This window comes from Genypterus blacodes, unplaced genomic scaffold (genome assembly GCF_046128005.1).
Source record: "Genypterus blacodes isolate CSIRO-AG114 ecotype Tasmania unplaced genomic scaffold, CSIRO-AGI_Gbla_v1 ptg000003l_1, whole genome shotgun sequence".
Classification (NCBI taxonomy): Eukaryota; Metazoa; Chordata; class Actinopteri; order Ophidiiformes; family Ophidiidae; genus Genypterus; species Genypterus blacodes.
In genome coordinates, this window is record NW_027466817.1 from 3,074,596 (window position 1) to 3,092,404 (window position 17,809).

Sequence of the window (17,809 nt, forward strand, 5' to 3'; positions counted from 1 at the left end):
AATCAGACACAAGGGGCAGCAATGTGCACCAGCATGAGGCCAAGACAGCAGAATCTACCTCGAGTCTGATACAAGTGAGAGTTAGGCTGCAGTGGAAGAGTCTCAGATGAGGAAGGACCAAAGAATGAGGTCTGACAAATGTTTACCTTTTACTCTACATCCCTTTACCAGAGAAGAGAAGAGAAGAGAAGAGAAGAGAAGAGAAGAGAAGAGAAGAGAAGAGAAGAGAATTTGAGCAATGGTCGCTAAGCGCCTACCGGTTACCATAGCAACATGAAGCGCCATGCTGAGCTCCTGCTGACATCACACCTGTTGAAGCAAAACACTGTGTGTGACAGTGTGTGTGTGTGTTTTGGAACCAATTAAATGACATAGCAGTGCAGGTGGACTGACGGAGAGAAAAGGAGAGGAGGAGGAGAAAATGAAAGGGGCAGCTGTGTGTTTTTCATTGCCTTGTGGATGCAGCTGTGTGTGAGTATGGGCGTGTGTGTGTATGTGCGTGTGTCCCTTATGAGACGTTGAGGCCATTGGGGAGCGTGTGACACCAGCAGAGTGACTGACAGCACCCTTAAGCATGACTGTTCTCCGCCACCCCATCCCTGCGTCTCTCTTTGAGTGTGTGTGCGCGTGTGTGTCCATCACTCCGTCTATCCCTCTCTGTGTGTGTGTGTGTGTGTGTGTGTGTGTGTGTGTGTGTGTGTGTGTGTGTGTGTGTGTGTGTGTGTGTGTGTGTGTGTGTGTGTGTGTGTGTGTGTGTGTGTGTGTGTGTGTGTGTCTCACTCTCAGGGTCTCTCCCTCCGTCTTTTTCTCTGTGTCACTTTATCTCGCTATCTCTTGCTCTCTCTCTCAGTCTCACTCTCCAAGTGTCTCTCAGTCTCTTTCAAAGGTCAGAGGTGACGCCTTCCCTATTCCACACAAAGACATAGGAAAAGAAAGAAAGGAGCGATGGCGAGAGCAGAAGAAAGAGAGAGAGAGAGATAGCGAGATGAGAGCGAGAGAGAGGGAGAGCAAACAGAGTGATGTAAACGTGCTCTGGCGTGTCTCATCAGCTCACCAAGTCACATCTCTGGACAAATAAAGCTTGACTGGGATTTGAAATTGGTGCATCACTGCGTTCCCGCTCTACTGCTGCATGTTTGTGTATGTGAGCGGCATCCTCTTGTCAAATAAATATTTCATGTCCTCTCTCATGGTTGAGGTCTTTGGACAGAATATGTTACAGGGCACAGAGACAGACGGGCAGACAGACAGACGGGCAGACAGAGAGACGGACGATCACACACACGGAGAGTAATGAAATCACACTGCTTGTGTAATCCTTACCTTTTAACCCCGTCTGGGACAGGGATTCAATTTAAAATGGTCAGTCTCAAATTACATCCACTATCTTTGGGCCATCAACCTTTACAGCACAATAACACGAGGCGGAAATTTGATTCATTCACATGTGACGATCAAATGGAATGAAATTACTTTGGTGGCTACATAGGGAAATTACATTAGGGTTAACCAAAGCCAGACAAATGTGAAATGCCAAAATATAGATCAAGGATAGAGGTGTGTGTGTGAAAATGCCACGACCCTAAGAACAAGGCCATATGATTTGGAGATCCTTCCTGATATCCCCAGTCAGTCTGAGCTGTTGTTACACACCTGTACACACACACACACACACAGGCACAGGACAGAACTAGCAGGATCACTCGCTATAGCACCTCACTATGGAGTGTGATTCTGATCCCAGCTGTCCTCTGCCTCCTCCAAGTCCTCTCCACTGCTCATTCAGCTCAATGCTGCTCCCTGCTGGCAAACTGGCACAACAACCACATGAAGCCCACAAGTTGTCCTCAAGTTTGTCAGTATGTGGCCTTCAAGCCGAGGGATAGTTAGAAGGAAAATATCTATTAGTATTAGTTTCCTTCCTGATGTCTTTTTGGACTTCATCATCAAACCAGAATTGGGCTTTGTTAACAAATCCAGAATTATTATTTTATGGTTATGGGCTCAGATCCCTTCCCTGCTACGGACAAGAAAATGGGACAGACCAAATAAGCATTCAAGATATGTATACATAGACCGATATGTCCTCCGCTGACGTAACCTGTCCTCTCTGAGCGAAGAAGTCAGCCCCCTCAACAAATTGAGGTTTTGTGGAAAAGATCCAATCAGACAGACAAAATGTCCCAATCTGAGCTCTTCCTGGTACAACTCTACACACTGTACCTGAAGCAGAGCTGAAGCAGCAGAAATACTGGGCTAAAAGAGGCATTATACTGGGGTTTAACGAGCACTGCTACAGTATTTTACATAAATTGTCAGCGTGACAGAGAATGTTCAGCTAGACTAGTGAAAGGAAAGTTACCGCATTATCTTCTAGATGCGACATTTTTGCCCCTTTCACCTTAACAGGCTGCGACAGTAAATGCAGCACCAAACCGAGACTGCTAATCCTAAAAAATGGCTTTCTTACATGTAAATGACAGGCGTGTTGAACACCAGAAAGCGGAAGAAAGCCTAATTCTGCAAGGATTCGTGTCCCTGTGTCATCCAGGTAAGAGGATCCCATGAATATTGAAGCGCATTCACTGGACTGGAATATTAAATTGGACGCTTCGCCTGTTCAGTGGAATGGGGAAGCTGTTGGCATGCGAGCGAGTTGTGCATGAGGATGAGGACAAACAGCTTGTTCGAGGTGGCAGAACATTAACATCTTCAGATTGCTGCTCGAGCGCCCACGTCTGTGAAGGCACGGCGACGCCAACTTCACTTTGGAAGTTCTGTTTTGCTTGTCCGCATCATGACATGACTGATGGTTTACATTTAGCAACTCTGGGCACTTGAATTAAAAGGCAAAACCAGAGAGGAAACGTTGCATATTGATGTTTTAACTAAAGCGTGGAGTTGGGGTGGCACAGGGCGAATACAACCAACTGAAAGCAACAAGGCTTTGGTTTCCGATCGGAGTGGAATTTACATGAGTGACCTTATCATCACTGAACTAACTGATGGACATAGACACACTGGTCTCTTTGTCTGAATGCTGGAATGGGCTCCTGTTGCCGTCATTACATTTCAACATTAACATGCACAGAGCAGCTGGGGCATCAGAGAAGAGTTGTACCAACATATCACAAACACACACAAACACTTAAAATGATACCAGCTCCCGTGGGACCAGAGAATTCAGACAATTCTGCTGGCTAGACAATTTAGCATCATTAAAAACCAGAAAAGGAAGGGGAAGATATGCATGCACATAATAGAAACAAGAGGAGAAAGTGAGTGAGTAAGCAATAAGAGAAAGACATTGTGCTGATGTAAGCAGGGCGACACTGTGGCAGTGCGATTGTGAATCAGGGCATTAATGTGCCTCCCTGTCAGAGTGCAGTTACTGTCATACACCCATAGCAGCAATGAAGAAGAATGTGTGCGTGTGCCTGTGTGTGTGTGTGCCTGTGTGTGCCTGTGTGTGTGTGTGTGTGTGTGTGTGTGTGTGTGTGTGTGTGTGTGTGTGTGTGTGTGTGTGTGTGTGTGTGCCCGATTTGACTTCATACCTGCATACATCTGCAGCATACCTCAGGTTAAATGGCTTAATTTACACTAAAAAATGAGTTCCTCTGTACTTTTTGAATACCAAGTACTAAGTGCAGAGCTCCAGGTACAGGCTCATCCTCTCACACATCCTGCAACACCTCCCTGGCAGGGAATGGGCACTAAATCTTGTTGTTCTCTACGGACTACATCTCTGCTTGGGTTCTGCCTCGGATCTCATATGTAGGTCGCCTTGGGTAACAGCATCTACTGACTTAATGTTAATGTAAGGAACAGTATGCCATCTGCTGACTAACACAATCAATTCAACTTCTGGCATGTGGGTGTCCTGGTGTTTACAGACAGGAAGAGGAGGAAGACAGATGGCTGACTCATCAGCTGCCAGTGTAACAACAGCAAAACTCATCACTCTGATGAGAACAGACACAAACACACACACCCCAACAAACACAAACCTGCTGCATCTACGGCATGAGCCCTTCCTGCTGAGTGCACTGACCTCTTCATTACACTAGAGGGCACTCACTTCGTTCCCACAGAACAGGCAGCCAAAACGGGGAATTTGCCAGCGAGCTCAAGAGCACTTCAGCAGTGATTTAAATCAAGGGGATGCACGCAAGGGAAGAAGAAAGAGCGAGTGATGTGATGTAGATATGTAGTGACAAGTCCCATAAGGTCACTAGATTAGATCCCTCGACAAATAATGCTCGACTGGAGTTTCAATTCGTGCCTCACAGTGAGTTTCCATCTACTGCTGCATGGTGTGTGTATGTGTGTGTGTTCTGTTGTTAAGGAGAACGGTTTCTTTTGTTTGCAAAGCAATATGAATTCTTTTCTCTGATCGTACACCCATGACATCATTAAATGCAAAGGCTTCCTGTTGTGATGACTACGTTCATTACGTCCACTTTCTGGCATGATAGAAGGCTTAAGAACGCAAAAAAAATCACACAGGCAGCAAGTCCATTTTAGAACAGAAGAGCCCTCAGAATCACAAGGTAATGTTCAGCTAATGTCCCCCTTTGGGCTGTGGTGCTTAGGCTGCACAGGCTGCTGTGTGGAGCCGTTATTCTGCTCTTCTAATGGGGCAAAAGCTGAACCACTGATGTCAAATTCCATCACTTTGCTAAAACTTTCCTGAGGGGAACTGAAAGTCAAAGTCATCACACTCTGCTGCTGAATGAAGGGCGGCAGGTTGAGACCCAAAGAAACCTGTAGATCATTTGTTCCCGATGGATCAGTTATCATCATTCTCCATGTATCGATATTGCAACAGCCTGAGCAAGTATCACTGATTTCCATAAGCTTACTTTACTTGCATTCCTTATTACCTCAAGGAAACTTGTTGTTGGGCAGGTTGGGCATGATTTGTGGTACCACATTTATGTTTTGGCCTAAAATTCCAAGTCACAGAATCAAAATTGTTATTATGAAGACATGTATCGAAGTGATGGTGGCACTTTAACAACAACCCAATCAAAGTTTGTTTGTCAGTGGATATGGGGCGATCAGGTTGTAGTCAGTAACCTGTTAAGAGTCATAATTGGAGGACGACACAGTTTTATATAGGATTATTTAATGTATCAAATTAATGATTCTGTAGGTATAAATCTAAGAAACAGCTGTGTGTGTGTTGGAGGTCCAAGAGCATAAAACAGCGTAACACACTCCCTGACCAAAATCATTTATAAGCATTTTATTTCAACCTGAAGGCTACTCATACATTAAATATTAAAGGCTGAAATTAACATTACGCTGCACTGGAAATATTGATTAGCTTTCACTGGGGGACATTTTTGATACGGCGACTTGGGACACACTCCTGAAATGACTGGACGCTCACATTCAACAAGTTGTCTCCGATTCGTCACAGCGGGTGTGTTATGAATACATCACTGACAATGTGCAACTTTGAGCACACACGTGACAAATAAGTCTCTTTGTCTCTATTTGGAGAACATCAGGACGCGACACACAGACTGAGTTGGCGAAATAAGAGGAAATGCTGATCCACCCACACACGCACACACACACACGAAATCTTCCATATTAAGCTTCACTGTGACCATGACAATAATAGGCCCCTTGTGAACATGTATCAGCTTGTGAAAAGACAAAAACAAATCGGCTAAATGTGAACTCGCGCGCACACACATGCAGAAACACACACATTTCACAATTCTTGTTCTACGGGTGCCCCTTATGAATTCAGGGCTTTGTTCTACACAATTAGACACCATATACTAATATTGTCGTTCTTTCTGAGCTGCAGCTGGATAGATGGTGGCTGCATACATCTGAATAAAAGTTGTTGGACTCTCATTGTCAGTGACCCTGTGTTACAATACTCACTGCGACACTTGGCGCAGCGTCCCTTGTCGTATTCGAGCAGGTCTAAGGCTCGGCTCCGCTCAGAGATCGATCGCCTCTGGGTGGTCTCCTTCAGTCGGGCGGCCTCCTCTTTGGCGTACACCCCCAGCTCCTGGGTGTAGCGCCCATACATCTAGAAATGAAAGGAGAAGGATCAGATGAATATGCGCTTCGTTTTACCCCAAGGATTTCTGATTTCATACCTTCCAGGAAAGTGTTTTCTCTCTTTCAACACCAGAAAGAAAGAATGTTGTGGCGAATAAGGCCTTAAATGGTTGAAGATCACTTATGAAACTGTGTTGGCTGTTGTAACAACCAAGTGTTCAGTCAGTGAAGCAACTCAACAGAAAAAGATTACATTATTCTTTCCACAGCTTCCATTCTAAGCCTTTCTTTTGCATTTATGGCTTAAATTCTTGGACGAAGCACAAGAATGGACTGCTTACCAACAGCCAAATCTCAAATCTTGGAACTTTCGAAAACTCAATGGTTAAAAACGTTTTGGGTGGAGTGTCACATCATAGAAAAACAACAAAACAAACAAACACACTAACCAAATTTGGTCACATGAAATTCGAACAAGTTCCAATTAATTTTAATATAGTTGTTAAATATACTTACGGAAGACTTTCTAATGCATAACAAACAAACAAGAATTCTGACTCGAGCTTGGCAATCCAGCCGACACAGTTAGGGAGGAAAGTGCAGTCCTTTACACCGGTGTGGGGATCAAAACTATCAATTTTCACTGCCATAGAAACACACACACGCACACGCGCACGCACGCACGCACGCACGCACGCACGCACTGCACTGAGCAGTATACCTCCTCATTGACTACACACTCTTCATAGTGACCCCAGCAAAACAGCCAAAACAAACACACAAGAGAAGCATTAAGTCATCTTAATTTCCATCCCCTAACGCCCCTGGGTGTTAGACAGGAAGCAGAACCTCTAATGACCTCCTTTGGACTACAAGTTACACACGCAACCAGGTACAATCCCTTAACATGCCAATCCATATTTATAGCATGAACAACCCCATAACGATAATTCACAGCAGAACTGGGCAACAGGAGTGGTGGCAATGAAATACGGATGGTTTGTAAGAGTGATGACAGCGATAAACATTATAACCACAGCCAGAGCCAAATATAGAATAAGGTTAGAATGGTATAAACTTTTTGCAGCATAATAAGGTTGGTATGGATTATTCTTCGTTCCATTCCATTTTCTTTTCTAGGATTCTTCCATATGAACTCATCTGAACGTGCAGGGACAGGAAATCCTGTAAGCCTCGAATGTGTCTCTGCTGGATTCAATTCAAAACCCAGCCAGTGGTCAATAGTGTAGAATAATACAGATAAATTTGCACATAAGAAGCAAACGTATTCTTGGCCAGTCACTTCTGAAAAAGAATATCTTTGAAATGTGATTTTCCTGCTTGAAACTAAGGCAAATTTACAGATAAATCCATATTAGATTCTTTTTCATTTGTGCCATAATACTATTTCTGACTATTTCATTTTTGCCAAGCCCACAAATCTGATCCGTCACGAAATCTCACAGCATAATATTACTTCTGATTCATTCGTTTCAACTTCCAGTCCAAACACTGTGGTGGATAGCTTGACTTGACGGTGGAAAAGGATATAAAATAGCCACAATATAACTCCATTCATTTACATTTTATCATCAAAGGTTTGAGTGGATACATGTATGGCTGTCTGGGCCAAAGGCTCAGAGACGCCTGTGTCCTTAAAAAACAAACACTTCTAAGGCCTTTAAATCAAGTCAAGTATTTTAGTTCTGCATTCTGCTTCCAGCATCTGCCTTCATCAAATGCAGGCCGCTGTTGTGCCAAGATGCAATTCTTCAATTCTGCTCGGCCCCACGTATGATGGTCAATCCAACGTTTTAATTAAAGTCACCAGACTTCAAACACAACAGGAACTCAGAAAATAGACCAAAGATGCACATCCCCCCCTGAAACAAACAACTTACTAAAGGAAGAGAATAAACCGTACAAAGCACATCAGTGGTTGAAAGCCTGTCATTATGTTCAACATACTCAGAAACAAGCGCTCAGCTGCGTCTGTCCGCCTGGGTTAATTGATCCCAGATGATAAGATCATCATGGGCTTGTTAACTAGGGTAAAGAGCAAGAATGATGAATAAGCCCAGTGTCAATATTCTTGGTATACAGTGAGTGGCTGAGAAGAACCAGGACTTCACATGCGGAAGGATCCAATCTAACCTTATATCAGCCAGCTGTGTGTTTGAACAAGACAAAAACCATAAATACGGCATCAAGGGTCAACAAGTGATTGCGTTTACTGACACTCAATAGACACTGGTGAGATAACATGAAGGTCCCCCTCTCTCCTTGACCCATTTGATGATGTATCCTACCAGGAATCACATGGTGCATGACACAGATTAGTAGGGTGGAAAATAGCAACTCTAATCTGCCATTTGGGATCAATTATCAACATGTGATCAATCTGATTTGACTGCTTCACATGCAAGATATTAGAAAGAGAGAGCATCAAAAGTAAAACATTATTTTTTTTTAATTGTCAACTACAGGTTCCACTTATTTACCTGTATATAACAGATGGGTGAAGAGAAACAGAAATCATGCAAACTACTAAAATTAACACAAACATTTTCTAAGAACTTTGTACCTTTATCACCATGCATTTGTTAAACATTTACATAAACATTTCAACTCGAGTGTGCTGTCCTGAATTCCCCTAACAAGAGCAATATACCATTTGTCCGAAAACATGAGGAAGACGGGTGTTGTTGATAAGTAAAGGTCAGGCGGCGAAAACAACTCAAGGGACAGAGGAAGGAGAGAGAGAGGGTAGAGACAAAAGTTTTGATTTTCTCCGAGGAGCCAATAAGGGAGCCCAGTAAGAGACACACCTTCCCCTGATTCAGCCAGTCAGAGAGTCAACAAGTTTCCCAGTAATCCACAAGAGGACATTAAATGCACCGTCTTTCATTGCACACAAAGGGGCTATGCACAGTCTGAGGCTTTGTTTACTTGATGCTTGTGAAGTTCACCTGAAAAAACCTTAAAAAACATGGAGAGCCAGCCAGTCGTTCAAGGACTGACAAGTCAACGTTTGGACAAAGGTGACATCGGGCCATTAAAACTCTCAGTGTGTGTGGCCAAAGACACACACACACACACACACACACACACACAGCTGCCTACCATCTAGCCAGTCAACCCAAAATGATGAGAAGCCTTTTTTGGCCCAGATTGACATTACTCACTAATTAATTTAGTTAATGAGCTCTGTGACAAAGTGCGCAGAGAATGAAATGTAAACATTAACATTTTGGGAAAGGTTTTGGTGAAAAGGACAAAATTACATAAACCGCCAATTTTGCTTTGACCAAAACCTTCATGACACGCAAATTTAGAGAGAGTACACGCCTGTCAGCACACTCGTGTGAACGGAAAGGAAGAGGGGAAGAAGCGCTGGCGGAATCTAAATTTCCAGACTTCCCCGGATGTGCAGCCTCGCAGCCTTACCAGCCGCTTTCCCAGGAAGTTCGTGAGTGTAGAGAAGTAGAGTCTAATTCTAAACTTCTTTAAGGCTTGTGGACTTTGTGTTGACTTCCAGTGAGTCAGCTTAAGTTGCCACTTGGACATACTGTATATAGGATATATGGAGGATGAATCAGAACAAATGAGTCATATCAATAGCAAGCAGTGAAGTCTGAATTCACCCCTCTTGCAGCACATTCTAACCCCAATGCAGCACCACATCAGGTGCATCACACTGACTTTAAGGAAATGCAGAGATCAACACGTGGATACAGCACTTGCACGTGGCAGAACCTAGTGGGGGGTGAGTGCAGAATGTGATGGGCTTGATGGAAGAAAAGGGAAACCGCACGGACAGTGGGAGAAATGTTACAGTGCCACTGAACACAGCGGCACCGTTGTCTCATATCGCATAACTGAGCCTCTCATTGTGAGGTGCAGAGGCATAGTGATGCTCTGTCTGCAGTGGTGTGGGTGCTGTACTGCTTTGCTGAGGGAAAACAGTCAAATTATGTTCCAACTCTCAGCCATGGCGACGAGAGCGTATTAGAGACTGAATGATTAGAGATACGACTGTGTCAAAATTCAGCAGTAGGTGCAGAAGTGCCAACTACTAAAAGTTTGGACTAATAAATGTATGCATGTGTACAACTTAATGAATACACTGCACACTGCATCACCAGCTGCTCGCCCCAGAATGGTTTCAGTTCAAAACACCACTGTCACTATTCAGATAGAGCCATCAGTTACACTGTCTCTCACATCCTTAGAACCGCACGACTGTACTTGGAAAACGCATTGAGAGCGAGCGACAGAAGGAGGGGCTGAGGGAGTGAGATATGGAAGGATGTACAGTAAATAAAGGGGTCCCCTTACTCCCTCGGGGCACTCTGGGGGGTATTGGGAATCTTGTGAGTTTGTGCCAGGCTGCCATGCCAACCCCCCGGGCCTCTCCGACACTGACCCAGAAGTGGACAAACGGCTAAAAGACAAGGATGGATGGATGGATGACAAAATAAAGGGAAGTAGGGAAAAGCGAGAGGTGGTTTGGGTGAAAACCAGGGCAGAGTAAAGCGGAAAATGGGAAGAGGGGAGAGTTAATGCGTGTGTGCGTGTTTGCGTGTGTGCTGAGGAAATGTGGCTCTTGGTACAGAATAGACCCCACAATGTGAGCAGAATTTCAATTTTAACTGTCAATTTGGGGGGAACGGAGAGAGAGAGAGGGAGAGAGAGGGGGGAGAGAAGGTGGAGGGAGGAGGAGGAGGGGCAGGAGAGAGGAAGAATGAAAGCGTGCAGCTGTGAGCACAGGAATGGTTAGTGATTAATGATCCGCCCCTCACACCTGTGTGATGCTAACTCTATAGGGAGAGCAGGGCAATGCAGTAAATTGCGGCGCACACACACAAACACACACAGAGAGGCAAACAACCCAGTATAATGTGCTAGTCATTTACATAGTGCATTCTCTTTCACACTTTAAAAATTGATGGTGCTTAAGTGTCTACAGTGTGATTCAAAGGTTTATGCGATCTCCATTCAGCACTTTCCTGCGCTGGGATTTTCAGGGAATTAGCCGTGTGGATTCTGACTTGTTTAAATATTACCTACCCATCTGTTCTTTATCCTATAATCTGCTGAAGGGGATCCAGCTCAAGTATCGTCTTTTAAGAAAGTAGCTGAATGTGTTGTGTCTCAGTATCCATTTAATCTCAGCTACCAGTTGGGGGTTTTACATTTGTTTGTGTACTTACAATTACTGGTTATTGTAATGTTTTTATTACTTTTTATTCCCATTGATATCAACTGTCACCGCTATAAAACAATCTAGTATTATTAGATTGTTTACATCATAAGTATTTGGTGCATTTATCCAACAAGCACACGATTATTGAGTGTAATATGATCATGAAAACATCAAATACATTGTAGGAAACGGTTCTGTAATGATCTTGTTTCCTTCAAGGGATTCAAGCTGTGATAAAGAGAAAGTACTCTTCAATATTTAACATCAAACTCATGTAACAACACATTTCATTAAGATCTTTAGGATAATGTACATATTAGGTATTTTCCAAACTGATCTAATTATTGTGCTCTAGTCTCATGCTGGAAGACAAATGAAGCATAAAGAGGCACACAGCCTTAATTCTTCCTCTCACGTCTCTCTCCTCTTGATCAGTTGCTTGTAGACAGACTGTCATTGATGGCATATTACAGTCAGAGCTTGACTCTCTCTCTCACTCTCTCTCCCCCTTTGCCCTCTCTTTCCCTTTGCCCTCTCTTTCCCTTTGACTCGATCCTTTCACTGTTCTCTTGTAATCAGTTCCAGTGCCAGCTTGGCAGCTGCTCATTGGCATTGGTGCCATGTCTTTGGTTCGTACCACTACCACATGAAACGCCACAACCAAGTGCTCATATTCACCTGCGTTTGTGTGTGTGCGTGTGTGCATGTGTGTGCATGTGTGTGTGCATGCGTCCGTGCAAGCGGGAGTGAAAGAGAGAGCAGCAGGTGCCCTATCCCGCTGCCTCATTAAGAAAACCCATATTTACTTGGGAACATTCAGCTCTCCTGGCAAACTCTGCACCTCCTCTTTCCAAGTGACTTTCACATTTGTCCTTACTGACAAAGTTTGAAGCCGCGCAGGATTTGAAGTGCTGGCACTCGCACCCAATGAGGATTATTAATGCAATAGGAATCTGGATCACACACACAAGATTGAGAGATGGTTATCCTCAATGTCACAATATCATGTGACAATATGTTTCTGCCACCAAACTGGTAGGCTGAGTATTATCTTGTATTGTCAATAATCACAATGCTTCAAATTGTTGGCTTGAGTCACAATTTTTAGTCCTTGTGACACCCTGGTGTGGTAAATAATTTGCATAGAATCATGATGGCTATCTGTGTTGCTGTAAGATGCCATCACAGTAAAATCAGAGGATGGATGGGAAGGCCATTATGGATTTCCTGCTGATCACAGCATCAGGGGAAATGGCTGGCGGCAGATGGAAAGGTCACGAGTAAGTAAGTGATCGCTTTTCACTCAATATACAGTACATATGGATGCTGCGGCAAAAGAGAGGAGAGGTGGATCTATAGGCCCTTTTCCACTATGGGGCTGAATCCTGCTTCCTAGTACACTACACTCGACTCAACAGCCAATGCTTAAACAGACCACAGAGAGCTGCAATTTTATTTTGAGTTATTTGAATCTTTAGCTTTTCATATTTGGATTTGTTTCTTCTTTAAATCTGGGCCAAATTGAACAAGTCCTCCTAAGCTGCCATAACCGTGCCTGATCTTAGATTATGATTACAATATTGAACAAAATACTGAAGTCTGGTAATCACGCATTAAAGCTAAAGCTAAAGTATACTAAAAGAAATAGCATAGGAACCTCTGTGTGCCCTATAAGCAAAATCCTTAAAAAGGATAAAAATAAAACGGCTGGTTAATGTTAACAGCTAACAGTGGCTATATCCATAAAACATCAGCATGCATAATGCAGCATTCTCTACCTACATACATTCAAATGTTGTTGTTTTTTTACTACCTAACAAAACAGTTTTACTGGTGTTTTTATGACCTTTTTGGTTACCTTAATGTCATTGTGTTATGATCTGTCATCCGGCATTTAAACTCCAAGTTTAACTGACACTAAATGTCATTAGCTATCCATTCACAATGAAGGAAAAAGACACTTGTGTTTAAAGATGTTCTCAAAACCACTTGTGTCAATAAATGTCAGTTGAAAACGCCCCTGGTGCACAGGAAGTGTCATAGATAATTTAAATTTTAGCTTGAATAACTTTTCTAACCGAGTAACAGAGAATGTCCCTACAGAATTAGCCCAAGGTACAGTAAGATCAGACAGCCACGATAGAAAAATAACAAAAAACTATTGGCAAAGAATGAAAAATATGCATCACGCTGGACACATTTAGAAACGTACAGCATATGTAATGTAGAATTTGTGGCTGTGCTCATGTGTCACTACCTAATGAAGCAGTACCTGAGCCCAGCAACAAATACTACATAGGCTGAGCTTATATTGTTCAGTTTCAGCCCCTCAGCGTGTCACAGAGGTGCTGATTTACCTCTGTGGTCATTTTTGAGGCTCTAGTCTAGTTATTTGTGGTGGTGAATTGGAGAAAACCAGGGGACAGAATGTTACACACACTTCTAACAGAAGACTGAGATTCAAAGATGGGATTTATCACTGAGCTGCTGTGTCAGATTGTGCTGGATTGTACAAATGTACCCAATACACATCTACCTGCCAGAATGAGGACACTGCAGCAAGTGTATCAATGTCAGTGGAAAAGTGGCTTTAGGGACAGATTCCTATAATGGGAATTGTTTGGTTGACATGGCTGGTGACAGTTGGCTGCATCTCCGACCAGAACAGCATATATGAATTCATGAGATTCCAATGTGATCCTGAAGGCAACGTGAGCAATACTTGGAGATGGATGCAGTAATACAGGTTGTATGGATCGTTATCGTGAAGTCATTCAAATCAAGCAACAAATCAAGATGTGTTATGTGTGTTTAAAGATAGCATTTCTCTACAATTTTTACCCACATTAGCTAGTATTATTCCTCTGTCAACATAATCCATCTCCTGCACAGGTGTGACATGTCAAGATGCTGATTAAAAGCCATGATAACGACACAGGTGTTCCTCATGGGGTCGTTAAAGGCCCCTTGCAATTTGAATCATCTCCTGTGACTAACGAACGCATATCTGTATTCCTAATGACGTAAAACCAATAGATAAGTGCTTAAGGAACTCATTTCAGTTGACTCATTTACGTTTAAACTTGGCAACATCTTATATTTGTGTTCAGTACGGATTCCCTCAGCCTCCATCATACTCGGGGCTCACTTCTAAAAGCAGGTTTTTAAATGAGCAGATGGATTTTAAGTACCGCAGTTACAGTAAACCTCTTACACCGAGTACTTCTCAGCATATGTTACAGTTACTAAACCTGGAAGTGGAAAATTAGGAGAAAATGCTTATCGCTACACAAGTCAGACACCTAAAAAGTGATGCTTGTTACACTGATGTGTGTGTGAAATTTGCACCAGGCGAGGCAACAAGCTCGACCACTTTCTACTCATTTGATTTCCACCTTGTGCTTTTTTTAGACTCACACATCACAAAAGGCTGCAATAAAGTCAATTAAACTGATTAAATCATTTCAACATAACAAAAAGCTGATAGCAGAGCCACAGAAAAGCTAATTTCATCTCACTCACACTTAGATGAGGTGATATGTGGAAGAAAAGTAGTAATAATGACAAGAGCAGTTTCAATTGTAAAGTAACATTCAAGATAACTTAAATTTTCCAGCATTTTAGTTCTGTACATTATAATGACTAAGATTGATACCCAGCTAATGATGTACGCCTCCTCTTAATGAAGCTTAAACAGCATGAAGTCCGGCAATGGATAATAAATGAGATGTAATTACAAATAAAGCTTTTGCCATCACTATTAATGACGCATAGGGAGAAGTTCTGTCATTTCCAAATGCCTCATAAAAGAAAAATTTGAGATGAAGCCCGGACAAACATACAGTGGAAAGAAAACACAAAAGAGACGCCCAGTTAGAAACTGGTGAGACAGTGGGAGAACAGAATGGAGAGACGCGTTGGTACACAAAGACTCACAGTATCTCTCTGCCCATTCTGTTCTCACACGTGTTCACTCAGGACGTGGGAAGACAGGGCTGGTACAGGGCAGTGCCATGCCGATGACACACAAACACGCGCGCGCACACACACACAGTACACAAACTCGCTCAGGCTGGGGATACTGTCCAACAAACTCATCACGGACTGAGACGCCACAGCTGTGATAATATCTGGCCTGAGAGATGGAAAAGAGAATGCAAAACGTGTGCAAGAAGTGGTGTGAAAAGCAAACAAAGAGGTGAGGGATGACGAGGAGCACGACAGAGAGGAGGGCGGGTGTCTGAAATATGATAGTCATAACACAAACAGGACGCCACGGTGGGTGAGACACAAAGAGACAGAGAGACAGAGGGAGCATGAGAAAGTCAGACAAAGACCCAGGTGAGAGGATAAATAATGCAGCAAGAGACTCATGGAAGACTAAAGAAGTCTCTCTCTCTCACACACACATTTACACACCACACAGGAAAGGGAAGAAGAAAGGGAGGGGCAGTGCTTGGTGCCAGGTAGAGCAGGTCTGTGTCAATATCTGTAATGGAATAAAGGCTGCTTGAGATGGTCATCAAACCGGTGTGTGTGTGTGTGTGTATGTGTGATGTCAGCGTCAAACTGCAGTCATCAGCATACAGATTCACCCCCATACCAATTATTCTAACAAGATTGAATCCTCACTTTGATAATTGAAAGTGTGTCGCCCTGTGCATGCGCGTAAATATATACGCATACTTACACAATGTAGGCACGTTCAGGTGATCTCAAACAAACATTATATATGATATTATCTGGGACCAAAAGAAGACTTAAATAATAGCATTCTACAAGAATCCCAGAAACAGAGATAAGGGTGATATTGGAAAACTTTGCATTGTAATCTGGGATAAAGGGTTTTGTTTTGGTTTTTTTATGAACACTTTTCTATTAGATTGTGCGATAACAAAAAAGTGACAGCAATAAGCTATGACAGTACAGTCAGGTATAGAATCATTAAGAGTGTTTTGGATCAGAACAGAAAACATTCAATAAATAGACAAAACAGTAAATTAGTCTACATTAATTGATCATTTAACCACTTATATTATTAAATGTATCATATGTAGACGTTCCAGCTTCTCAAATGTGAGCGTTATTGCTTTTCTTGTTTTGTATCCATTTGAATCGCCTTTTCTTTTTTTTTTTAAGTTAGATTTTAAGTCAGTACAAAATGGTCCATTTGAAGATGTCACCATCCATCTGTGACCCTGAGACACATATTGGTCAGGCTTTTTTGACTTTTTATATATAGGAACAGACGTTAAAATAAAAAAATAAAACTTTTAAGCCACATGTATGAAGGATTTTTGAATTACTTTTAATCCAATTTAAAATGAAAGCCAATTTCTGCCTCATAGCGCTGACACACACACACTTGACAGGGAAGATGGATTGCATCAACAGAGAGAGAGAGAGAGGGCAGGAGAAAGAGAGCAAGAGATGACATTCAACCCCTTTTAAAGGATTAACTTGTTAACTTTATCGCACGAGATGAGATTGGATCAAGTAAATTTACCAAACACAGCCAGAAAAAGCCATTTAGGAAAAACAACATTTAAAAAAACCCCAATACAAATCTAAGGAAGAGAGGTTGATAAATTGAGGGAAGGACAGATGAAGAAGGGAGAGGATGAGGAGAGCAAAAATAATTAAACTAGCAAAGCTCCAGCTGATGGATATAATCATTCTTCGCTAATCACTCTTGAACAACTGATTGCTGCTAATACTTCAAAAGTGTATGTGGGTGTATGTGTGACTGATGATGAATGTGAAGAAGCAAACGAGTTAAGCACTTGCAACTGCATTCCTGTGTGCGTGTGTGTGTGTGTGTGTGTGTAAGCGATTCAATCTTGATCAAATCTTTTAGAAGAGCAATCACAGGAAGCACGGTTTGAGGTACAACATCCTACAGTGAGAACACGGCGACAATCCTGATTGTTAGGGATCTGGCATCTTCCGTGGTACAGCATCAACATTGCATGTAACCAACCTCAGCCTCAATTATCCACATAATGGCTGAGCTGATGTAGCTGCACAGACAATGGCAGAACTCCATAGCCTCAGTAAATCCACTTTGTTTGGTTTCCATGAGAGCATTGTGATAGAACCCTTCTCAAATGGTAGTTTGTTCTACTCTCTTGGTCGTGATCCTGTTGGAGGAGTCCTGACCTGTGACTGAGACGGCGCCTTTCTAACACTGGGCAGTTAGTTTGTCACCAGAGTGAACAATTCGTTCTCTTCTTTTCTGTCTCTTGTCCATGTTCAGTGTGGTGCAACACAATGACACCAAACAGCACAGAGCCAACATTTCTCCGTTTCAATAGGCTGAATGACTGATTACAGGATTGAGAACACCTGTGACGCCAATTACAGCCTAAAGTAGTTTGCCTGCAATATCACTTCCCTCAAATGTTCTATTATTACCACTATGGGGAATCAATAATATTGGCCAGACTGTTCATATGTGTTTTGTTATTTAATATTTGTTTTACAATATGTTACAACAAAAATCAAAACAAACCCGTTTTATTGGTATTGAATAGAGAATTGTGGGGATGGGGGTTTTGATGTGCTTTTATTTTGCTA

The 17,809-nt window shown here is 42.6% G+C and overlaps 1 protein-coding gene across 2 annotated transcripts in view; it reads right to left on the minus strand.

The window, feature by feature from the left end:
* The window catches only part of LOC142993647 (chloride channel protein 2-like), a 106,434-nt gene that overhangs the window by 70,254 nt on the left and 18,371 nt on the right, over positions 1-17,809 (minus strand). For both annotated transcript variants that reach the window (XM_076144409.1, XM_076144410.1), the window contains exon 2: positions 5,905-6,055. In XM_076144409.1, the coding sequence (XP_076000524.1) occupies positions 5,905-6,055 (151 nt within the window). The remainder of the gene's footprint in view (positions 1-5,904; positions 6,056-17,809) is intronic.